Consider the following 12,073-nt stretch of genomic DNA (forward strand, 5'->3'; position numbering starts at 1 on the left):
CTTTTTCAAAAAATATTAAGTTTGGCCCGCGACTTCAGTCTTCAGACTACAGTTTTTGGCCGTGGACATGACGTTGTCGTCAGACCCATATTTGCTTGGATGCTTTATGTTGAACTACACGTAACTAATTGTCAAAATAACAATTGTAAATGTAACTGTAGACATGTACAAATATATCTCAAAGGATTTTTAGGAAAATTTATGTTACAATATATTTTTTTTTACCAATTTAAGCCGTCCTACCAAGATTTGGCCGTGGACACCACGTTACCATCGGACCAACATTTACTGGATACTATACACGTAAATAATTGTCAAAATAACAAAAATACATGTAAATGTTGACATGTAAAAATATATCTGAATGTATTTCTAGGGAATTTTCTGTTACATATGTTTTAACAAATTTAAGACGTCTGACCGTGACCATTTTCGGCCGTAGACACCACGTCGCCGTTATGACAATGTTTGCTGGGACATTGCCTGCTTGCTGGTGTTCAGAGGGACCGGTGGCTACCGGTGTCTTTACAAGCAAATCTGCAGCTACTTCCTAGGCATCGTGTTTCATGTTTTGTTCAAGTTGAGCATGGATAGGATTTGGGGGAACTACTTCTGCCTACAGGTCTGGCATGCCTATAAATGTGATTGACAATTCACTAATGTGGTTGGATGGAGTTTTTATCTAAATACGAGGTGGTGTGGACGCTAATTTTTAGGAGGACAGCTATTTGTTTAAAAAAATGGCTTTGTGTGGACATGGCCTAAGAAACAACCTTACAAATAGGAAGCAAGCAGTTTGAATTTGAATAACATTAGCTTTCTAAATTAAACAAGAAGTACAAGGATGCTAAACTTATGCTCAAAAGAGGACACAGCAACTTCTCCCCAGCAACACTAGCCAGCTACCCCTGGGGAATTCAAGACAACTATAAACGTAAAAGGCTAAAGGTGTGTGTTACCTTTTCAGGATCAAGTTATATGTTAAATAATGAGAAAAATGTAATTCAAAGCCCAATTTAGGTGTCTGTGTTCCCACTCACGCCCATGTGGGGATGGTGGTATAAATGGAGTGATATGACGATTTAGAGCACCACACCAAATGAAGACATACACAGGTCAGTCCTCTATTACCTTTTACAATAATGTGGAAGTTTGATTTTATTTTCACTATATTGTAAGAAAAAAAATACTCTGCTATCATTGCTTTTATGTTCTTTACACACTAAATCAAACAAAAGGTTTTTGTGTGTATTTTTTTATTTCCTGGGTGGGATTTTAAAGGTGTCATTATTCAGGTTTTATAATTACAAGAATACAGATTATGAGGGAGATCTTTACAATTTATGCCAGTTTTTTTCATCTTGGTAACTTATTGGAAATCAAAAGTAGGCTTGTGTAACTCTGCGAGTTTATGTTTTATGCTTTTGTATGTAACGGTTCAGCTGTCATCTTCAGGATCTGCAAAAGAAAAAAAAAAACTGCAACAAAAAACCGGCTGTTTTGAAAGGACTATCTTCTGACACATTGTGTTCAGGGAGTAACTGGTATTTACCATGATTCTCACGTTATTGCTGCTTTCTCACAGGTCCACAATGAAGAGACTGAGGCTGGTCATCCTCACGTGCCTTTTATTTCTACAGGCTGATGCCCGGATCCCAACGACGTGTATTACTGATTTAACTAATAGAGCTCCAGGTTTGTGCCGTTTTGTCCTCAGACATTTATTCTCATCCTCTCACAGCTTTTCATTATTTAGTAAAACTTCTTTTATATTACACATTTTCAGACATAAACCAAAAAGTGCTTCACAAACAGAGTAAAGACAAGACATTAAAAACACAAGATATGGTAAACATGAGCGGATTTAAATAGGTTTTGAGGTTTCAGAAGTAGAGCGTTCCAAAGTTCTGGAGCCACTGAATAAAAGAACGTTTCTTTTATTTACAGTGTGTGTGGGAATATTAGCAGGCCTGGAACATAGGACCTCAGGGGGTATGAGGATGTAAAAAACCCCGTACAAAAACTGGTGCCTATCAATCAAGTACTCTTGAAGTAAAAACTTGGATCTTGAACTGAACTTGATTAAAGAACTGGATATTGAAGATTGAAGCTTGGTTTATGCTCGACACATGTACATTCGGCGTGGAAATGAGACGTGCAAATGAAACGTGCATCGGAATTTGCAGCATTTATGGTTCCTTCCTACCCTCTGCGGCCTGTCTCAGCTGTGAGCCAATATTCTCCCAGACTGTAGGGGGCGGCGTGGGGCTCTACGGCATGCATGCTACACTACACCATAGTAGAAGTAAAAATCACTGTTGTTTACAACATTTTTCCACTGTGTCCTTGTCTTTTCAGACTGTGATGGCAATTAATAACAGTATTTTGATCACGGTGATCTTTATGGACTGAATCATAAAGATGGCTGTACTTATGAACTTCCGCCACTATGAGCGTTTGCCAGTCCACCAAGTTTTTCCACGCAGGACCATCCGCGTGGCTAAAAAATTTCTTAGGTGTGGAAACTTTGGAATGCGCGGAGTGGCATGGTTGCTAAAATGACGTCATTTGGCCACGCGGAGCCGTGCCAACCTTGCGGATAAGCATAAACTATAGCACGGACGGAGACATTTTGCCCTCATACTTCTCCGTCTCCTGGGGAGTGTTGCAAGGCAATTCCATGCCAGGACAAGAGAGGGCGCTGTTCTGAGGTATCCTGTTATCTATCCGGTCCAAGATAGTGCGTTTATATTGTGTTTTGTGTATATAAGAGACTTTTTAACACAGACAAATTTGTCTCTCATTCTCCTCCACCTCTTCATGCACTCGCCACCTCTAAACCCACGTTTCCTGTCATTTCCATCCACAAATAAAAGGCTTGCTGCGTATCTTTTCACTCCTCCAGTCACGGGGGAATTAATCGTTCATATTTTTAGAGTTTTTTCGCGAGGTATTCTTCAAGCTTCTGCATGTCAGCCGCTAGTTATCCTCGGCTCTCTTTATGTTTTTGGGGCGCAATGGCGGCGGTGTAGACGACAGCGGTGCACTGACCAATCACAAGCTTGCATTCTCCGTCTCGACGGACGGATGTTTAGAAAAGAGAGCTTGACTCCGTCCATCCTTGTGGGGGCTCTCCAGCTGGCCCGCAAGGACGCAGAAGCATGAATCAGGCTTAAGCTTTAGTCAGGAGCCTCGCAGTGGCAGAATATACAGTCTGCAACCAGCCTCTGGAGGTTTTAGTCAAATATCTTTGAACTGCATTGCTATAGCCCAAAGAAGTCAAAACAAAAGCATAATTTAAAAATTCCATTTAAAGATGAGGTCTCACATTGGCAATATTTCTCAAATAACCCAAAATAGGATTCAACAAAAGATTTGAGAATCAAGCTTGAAATCAGTCAAAGGTTTCCAACAATAAAATAAAAGAACAGTCAAAGTCCAAGTATCTGCTTCATTTTTAGACATTTGAAAAGAAAAACTGTTACCTTTCAGCTCTTAAAGGTATGCTTCACTGAAAACCTATTTTTAATGATTATAATTATAATCAGTCACTCTGAGTTTTTTATGCAGGTTGAACATGAACTATCTTCTGCATTAGCTTCTGATATAAAATAGATGATCAAATGCTAGGATTTGAAAAGCTTGACAGATCTACGTCACAATGAAGCTTAATGTTCATGGACTCACCGATCTTGACTCATGACGAGTAAGGCTGCTGTTTTAATGTGGGAATCATCAATGGACCTCTTGGCTAGTAGAAGCTAACCATTAGCATTAGCAAACTTCATCACACGGCAGAAGGCCCTCCAGGCTTGTGTTTTTTGTGAAGATAAAACATTCACGTTGCAAGTCAGCCATTGAGTTGCGTTGCTGTTATCCAATCCAGGGCAAGATATCCAAATATCAGAAAATTAGACTCCGAAACCTGCTGGCTGAAGCTCAGCTCTGATGTGAGCAACTTTTAGTAACAAGAAATGGTGCGCTGGTATAATATGTCCCCCCTGAAAGACGTCCAAGGCATTCATTCCTACTAGAGACCACTGCAAATGTATTGATTAAAAAAGTGATCCACAGAATCTAGAAATTTTAGTAGAATGTGAAAATGTGCCATTTGGAGAAAAACAAATAAACAACTGGGTGTAATCTGCATAACACTACAAGAGGACAATATGAGGCCAAGTGGGATTCAAAGGAGAAAAAAATGGTACCCTGACAGAATCCTGAGGAACACCAGGAATTGGATCTTTAAATAGATGTAGCCGATGGGATAAATGTGGAGCATGCTTTGTCCCCAAAATGAGAGAGCAGGCAGTCATAAGAAGGAATAGGAACATTAAGAAACCCAGGCATAGTAATGGCCTTAAGTTTGTTAGAAAAAAAGATTACCCTAGCTTCTCGTGCTGTAAAGTTAAAAGAAGCTAAACTAGTCTTTGGGTACTGCGGATGGACCTGTGAAGAAGTATTGTTCCACAAACATTCTATTTTTCTACAAGTGCATCATTTAACCACAAGGGTGGATTTTGAAATGTTGCGTTCTGTCTTTTGGTCTCTCCTAGCATACACAGACATATCTGTGACCTGTGGCACCCAGGACGTGAGCCTGAGCATCTACCTTTGCCCTATTTATTACGCCGACTACAACGAGTCTCTGATGGTCCTCAATAACCACATTAACAACCCTCTGTGTTACGGGACCGCTGACTGGACTGTTTCACCACCAGTTTTGAAATTTAGTTTCCCTATAAATGATTCCTTTTTCTCAAGCTGTGGTATCATATATCAGGTATTTTATTTAATTGCTTTCTTATTCTTTGGGTTTGTTCAACTGACAAGACAGTTTACAGGAAGATTTTCAAACTGAAACCAATTTCTTTTTATACCTTTGTTTACTTTACTATTTACTAAACAGATAACTACTCAGGCTGGAACTGGACAGTGGGCAGATTTCTCAAATGTCCAGACTGTGAACATCTCCGGCATGGTTACAGCTGTCGACCCTTCTGTAGATGTTATCAGCTATCGCCAGCAGATCCTCTACAAGTTCTCCTGTGCTTACCCGCTGCAGTACCTGCTCAACAACACTGAAGTCACAGTGTGAGTCTTCCAGCTGGAATATTTGGATTTCACAATAAAACATTCATTGATCACATGAATTCCTGCTGCTTTTTTTTCCAGATCAGGAGCAAATGTTGCCATAAGAGACGAAAATGCCACCTTCACTAGTACCCTGAGCATGCAGCTTTACAAAGTACGACGTTAGCATAACAAGCTACCATTTTTGCTTTTTGTGATTAATCAAATTCATTTGGCATTTTCGTTTCCATCAAACAGGACAAGCTGTATAAAGAGGTGCTAATAATTCCACCGACTGGACTCAAAGTCATGAGTAGAATTTATGTTAAGGTTGACGCTACTAATTTAACAGCAAAGTACTTCAACTTTAATCACTTTGTCAAAAATACGCATTAGTTCGAAACACAAAAACAAACTATTTTAAGGCTGCTTTTTGTTTTTCAAGGTTCAATGTAATGCTGGATAGATGCTTTACCACAACAAATCCATCTCCCATGCATGTGGTCTATCATGATCTCTTTGTGGGGTGAGTTGAACACACTAATCAGAACAAATAACACTTTTTAAAAATATTTTTTATGTTATGGGTCTCTTTACTTCTTCCACATCATTTAGTTGTAATGTTGAACAAAGCAATAAACCAGTGGCTAAAAGGGATCTTTTTTTGCACCATAGTTGTACGTGTGATCAACGAACTAAGGTGGTGTGCAACGGGGTTTCACAAACAGCACACTTTAACTTTGAGACCTTCAGATTCGTGGAGCAAATAAACCAGACAATTTCTACTTTCTACGTGCACTGCACCACGAGACTCTGTGATGTCGCCACATGCAGAGATTTAATGCCTGTGAGTGACTCTGACATGTTTCGATTTTGAAACGATGTAGGTCGACTGTTAAATGAAGTTTTTTTCCCCCGTCTGTAGGACTGTAATGCGACTGCAGGCAGAAGAAAGAGGGCAGCAGCTGAGGATGTTCCGACCAGTACTACAATCTCTTCTCGAGCTATCCATGTGAGCGCGGAGGGTGTTGGTGCGTTTTAAAAATGATAAATGACACAAATCAACATTTAAATTCTATTAAAACCTGAATTAGCATTTTAAAGCTATTTTACACAGATTAAGATTTAACTTTTGTTTAAATCTAATTGCAAAAACTACCAAATGGGTATAAAGCAACTGGTATTGTTGTTTTTATTTCTGATGATGCCACTTGTTTTTCTTATGTCTTTTGGTAGGTGAGACTGGAACTTCCACGACCACTCTAGGTAATAATCCGCTGCATGCTTGTCTCAGGGTGTTGTCTCACCAGGCCTTTCCACCAGATGTGCAAGCGTTGCATAACGCCCGCCACTGTCATGTCATTAGAGGCCTTTCCACTGGCCGCAAGGACATTTTTTATACACTATGCCTCCAGAATGCGTCAAGTCAAGGGTATCACTTATGTGAATCTGTGTGGGAGGGGTGGGAAAACGACTGCTGTCTGGTTGTTTTTAATATTGTAAAGCGCTTTCAGCTGCATTTGCATGAAAAGCGCTTCATAAATAAATTTTGATTGATTGATTGACGTTCAGCTGTTATTAAACCAGACAAGTTCAAAGTCAAACACCAGCGCAGTCTAAAACGTTTGAAAACTTAAAAAATAAGTCTCCTGCGGATTTCCGGTTGTGCAACCAACAAATACGTTTATTAAAAAACAGAACAGAATGTGAGCCAGGGGAAAGGGGGCTTGCAGGCAAAACGTGTCTATTATGTTGCGCACAGCTTGTGCATCTAGTTGCAAGGCAGGGATTAGACCACTTTCTAGATTTCAGTTCTTGACAGTCAAAAATAAATGTTTTATTTCCTGAAATCTTAAAACTTCCTTCATTTCTGCACCAACAGCGGAATTACCTTGGCTGACTTATTCCCTTTTTGAGGTGGCCATCATTGTCTGCATCGTCATTCTCGTTGCTTTCATGGTCGCCCTGACTGCTTACAGCGTGTTGCACGTAAGACGAAGAAAACAACTCAAGGGACAAAATCACTTGACTTAGAGGGAAGTCCTTTTTACTCCATCTTCATATCACAATTCTTCAACAGCTATAAACAGAGGTCCACATCCTTTTTTTTTTTTTGCAAGGAAGTAGTCAATTATTACACTGCTTGGTTTTGCACATTGTCTTTTTGTGTAATACATTTCTCACCCTCCTTCATAATTGAAAAACACGACAGATACACATTTTTGGTGGGTTGGGGGTTGTAGGAAGGTGAGTTCACCAAAAGTATACAAAGGAGCGTAAATACAAATGAACTGTTATGCATGCATTATCTCTGAGACACATGCACACCACTTATGTGCACCCTTGTCTGCAGTATAAAGCATGAAAGCATAACTTAACATAGTAAAAAATTTGTGCATGAATGAATATAAAGCACAGTTTATTAAAGAAGACATATTGTGCAGAACTCACGTGCATCATTTTGTGTTGACATGTAGCTTTCTACTGCCTCTATAATCCAAAAGGGTTGAAATGAAAGCAACTGGACTTCTTTGGTTTCTAGAAGACGTTGACAAAGCTCCTCAGATGAGAAGCAAAACAACATCAAGACGTTGCCTTCATTTGAACCCTTTTGGATTACCATGACCTTGATGACTGAGAATCTTCACCAACATACTGCCTCTATAACCACTCTAAACTTGAAGAACTAAACATTCATCTGTTTCTTTAATGAATTATTTGCCTGAAAGAAGCCATTTCAAAATGTCCCCATTTGTGACATCACAAATGGGAAAAGTTGCATATAACCTCCTGCTGTTGAACGAGCAGTGGCTCTACTCTGAGCCCCTCCTATAACAGCCCGGGGTGGGGGTGGGTGAGTGTGGCCAGCTCCAGCCTATTTTCCTTAAAGTGACAGAGCCCTAAAATGGCTCATTCTGGAAGGCACTGAAACTGTAAAGAATAACCCCAAAATTCCACCATCTCCGCTCCGCTCCGGCACGAACTCCGCAGCAAAAACGGTCCCGTTGTAGTCAGTCAGAGCTGTTCCACTACTGCGGCCATGCGACGCAGTGCGCCGCCCGCCGTTCCGCCATCCGGCAAAAATAGGATCGATTCTATTTTTGCCGGACGCCGGAGCACCTCCGCAGTCAGTGGACAGAAACCACAACCGCCCAACAGGAAAGGGAGCAAGCACAACTTCCGTTATTTCACAATAAATCGATAAACAAAAAGCGTTTTTTTGTTTCATAGGCACAGGTTTAACAACTTTTAACAACTGTCAATGGCAGTTGAACTTTAAATGCACAAAAATAAGCCATGAATACAGTTTCTACCAGGGGCGGCGTTAGGCCCGGCTACTTGGGCTCAAGCCCCGAATCTTTTATGAAAAGCCCCGGATCACAAACGTGGAAGTAATATGCAGTACCAAAGTCCAACAGAGAGGGAGCAGCTGGCAGTAGTTTATATACAGCCCGCCTGAGCCTCCACCACTGAAGAAGAAGCCCTTCAGCAGCCGGCTTCTTCCACACTCTCTGCCTGAAACGCATGAGTGAAGATGGACATAAGGACGTTTTTTAGGCAAAAAGTACAACGACAGAACCCCAGCTTTGATGAGACTGGTGTTGACTCAGGTTTGTGAGTCTTATTTGAAAATATTTGTTGTGCTGCTGGTTTGCCTAAAGTTAGCTGATTATCAGTTGTTGGAGAAGGAAAGGGAATATTTACTATCATCTCACACTAAACACTAACAGGAACAATATTCTGTCCTGAATATGCTTAATATGTAGCTTCAGATTAAATATTATGTGGTATAAGACAAATATATATGATGTTGACTAGTGCTTTTCACGCGTGTGCACGTGCGTGTGTTAAGCCCTGGATCTTCTTCAGTCCTAAATCCGCCCCTGGTTTCTACTATCAAAGTAGTGAGGCTTTGTTGATCCAAACACTGCTGATCTCTCAACACAAATGATGGGCAGATTAAACAGTTCATTTCGATGCTTCTCCCGCACAACGGGTGTTTGGATCTAACTTACGCATTTATTGCTCGGACTGTATCGCAAGATCTCGAAAATCCCGCACATGCCTGTTTGTGCACCTCAGGTCTCCGCACCGGAGTGGAGTGGGTACAGTATAATTTGAGTTCGGAAGCGAGCGGCAGCGGAAAACGGGGGCGGAGCGGAGATAGTGGAATTTTGGGGTAAAACGGCTGAAGAGGGACTTTATACAAAGAACTTCATAAACCATAGAACTATAATAACTTTAAAAAAGTGTCATGTGTCTCATTTTTGTAAATGAGGGTCTATTATGCAAATGACCATACTAATTATACGTATGTATAATATATTCATGTGAAATACATTTTTCTACTGTACGTTGTCCATTTGAATAAACTAAGCTTTTTTATTTCAATGCTGAAAAACAGAAAGTCATCAGTTTTGTTTAGAAGTCAATTATTTTTAATGATTAAATTATGCTACAAACAGTCAAGTGTAATTATCCAGCCTGCCTCTTCCCATCTCCATGTTGCTGACAGCCTCCTGACAATCGCCTGCGTCTCCCTCACCTGCTCCAGTCCATCAGTACATTCACCCACCTGTATCCTCAAGCTAAATGTGTTTGTGAGCAACCTGCTCTGAGTTCATGCCTCATCTTCAGGTATAAGCTTTTAAAGGAGCAGTAAAACCACATTTACCTTCAAAGGCAGCTTTTGTCAACATGCTGAAAAGATGCGTCCGACCTGCTTTCAATGCAAAATAGTCACCTTGAAAATGTGAAAAATGTTTGTTCATTGCAAAAAGAGCAAGCCACACCTCTGCAGTGTCAGCAGTTGGTTGAACCTCCCAGTTCGGTCAGCGATGGAGTAAAAGCTGGTCAGTGGCCGGGCGATGGGGAAGCCATCAAAACAAAATTCATATTAAAGTGATAAGGGATGTATTATGTGTCAAAGCGCTAACTAAAAATGTCACTAAAGATTTTTAAAACATGTTAATCTTTCTTAGAATTAAAAGGAAGGAAAATTAAAAACAATGTTATTAGTTAAAATTAATTAGCATGATTAAAGTGGCCCAATTTGCTTTGATGTGTAAAATATATTCTGAAAGTATAAATGAATATCAAGGCAGATTTATTGTGATGATCCTAACCAGTATGTCATAGGACATGGCTCAGACCTCCTGCTCTCCTCATTCTCACTCACACTTAGCATTTTCTCAAACAGCTGCTTCTTCCCTTCATAGTTTCTCCACTTCTCTGTCGTGTTTTCTCTCCCTCCAGATTGCAATAAAAACAGTGCAATGGGTGCATCAAGCAAAAGGGAGCAGGTGTCTCATCATATAATACCGTCCCCATATCACAGAGAAATTCAGATCCACAGAGCTGCATGTGTAAACAGGACAGTAGTTCAAACTCCTGCTGACTTTGTCATCTGCCATATGCCAGCAGGGCCAAAGTGCCTGGCGGCTGCAGACCTGAGAACTTCAGATTCACGCCTGTGCCATCAGTAGAAGCATGAATCTGATGCAGCAGGCATCAATCAGAAGTCTCCAGCTCTGCAGACATACCGTTCTTGTCGGTCCGACCAAGGGAGATTTGTTTTTGGTCAGTCAGTGTAACTGATCACGTCTCTTTCCTTGATCCCGGAAGAATGGTCTGGAGTGCAAAATCTATTTTTATTTTTTGATAATCTGCAGGGAATATTTACAAGAAAGTTGTACAGACAGTTGCAAAGGGTCCTCAGAAATGCCACTAGGTTTGTCGCTCGGTGATATTTGAAAAAAGAAAGTCAGAAAACAGCAGGACTGCTCATTATTTTTAATGATATGCACACACCTCGCTTCTGATTGGCCAACAGAATGCGTTCAGCCAGGTTGCAATGTCACTACCACAAAGACACTCTGTTCTTCTTGTAGGTGGGCATGAGCAAATATGGGCGTGGTCATGAATGCAAATTCACAGTGTGACATAGATATGTGAGGATTTTCAAATCCTAGCGTTTCACCATCCATTTTCTATCAGAAGCCAGCACAGGTGATAGGGGTAGAAGATTGTTTTCCTGATCTGCCTGCATGAAAATCTCAGTGACTGATTATGATCAGAAATAATAATCAAAAAATGTTTCTGTGGTCAACCACACCTTTAAAAAGATAGGCCTACCTTGTGTAGGATTTTAACTTGGAAAACTAATGTCATTATTGTGTAGCAAAAGTAGGGTTACAACAATTTTGTTAGAATAATAATTATAATATAACTATGGTAGCCCAGAGGGTTCAACAAATAGAAAAGCTGCTAAATAATAATCCAACCCATAACAAAACAAACTAAAGTAATAATGAAATAGAAGTTTTGAAACATTAATAAATGACCATAAAACAGAAATGGTTTCTCACTTACATGTTATAAGTTCTGGCGAACAACTTCTGTTTTATTACTTGTTGCGGTATTTGAGCCTTCCGAGCCACCGTAAGAAATAAAAGGTATGAAAATCCCAATTTACTTATAAAGAAATGCATTCACCTTAAAATAATTTAAACCTGAACCAGAATTTTTTGGACTTTTTAACATTAAAATAATGAAAATTACATTAAAAAATGCTAAGCCAAACATTTATTGTTCTTTAATAAAACCAAAACTTTTTGTGTTCTGATATTTCTGTTGAAAATCAGCACATTTTTCAGCCACAGACCAGAGAAATTTTAAAAGATTCTTTATTGCATTTCTTTAGTTACAAGGTTTAAGAGCATTTTGAATCCTGTTATTTATGGTATCAAACCTAGTGTGGGTCAATACGGTCAAATCAATGTAAATATCTAGACTTGCATTAAATTTTGGCCATTTCAAAAAATGGATTTAAATATGATGGGCACGGTGCTGAAATCTCTACATTATAATCTTAAATCAACCATTCTTCATATGGAGTCATATAATACTCTGGTGAGTATTATTGTAAAGTTCACTTTATATGTCATATATACTTAATTCATTTCTGACAAACTCAGTTAAAATTTTTAGTAAAAAAAAT

At 39.7% G+C, this 12,073-nt stretch overlaps 1 protein-coding gene across 1 annotated transcript; it reads left to right on the plus strand.

Annotated features, from left to right (window-relative positions):
* The first annotated feature begins 1,201 nt into the window (after positions 1-1,201).
* Positions 1,202-9,417, plus strand: LOC107380088 (zona pellucida-like domain-containing protein 1). The gene is made up of 10 exons (XM_015951140.3): positions 1,202-1,695; positions 4,557-4,783; positions 4,910-5,094; positions 5,176-5,248; positions 5,332-5,429; positions 5,519-5,599; positions 5,749-5,920; positions 5,999-6,104; positions 6,310-6,339; positions 6,956-9,417. Exons 1-10 carry the CDS (start codon positions 1,554-1,556, stop codon positions 7,105-7,107), a joined length of 1,266 nt encoding a protein of 421 aa, XP_015806626.1. The 5' UTR covers positions 1,202-1,553; the 3' UTR covers positions 7,108-9,417.
* The last annotated feature ends 2,656 nt before the right edge of the window (positions 9,418-12,073 follow it).

This window comes from Nothobranchius furzeri, chromosome 13, assembly GCF_043380555.1.
Source record: "Nothobranchius furzeri strain GRZ-AD chromosome 13, NfurGRZ-RIMD1, whole genome shotgun sequence".
NCBI classification, from domain to species: Eukaryota; Metazoa; Chordata; class Actinopteri; order Cyprinodontiformes; family Nothobranchiidae; genus Nothobranchius; species Nothobranchius furzeri.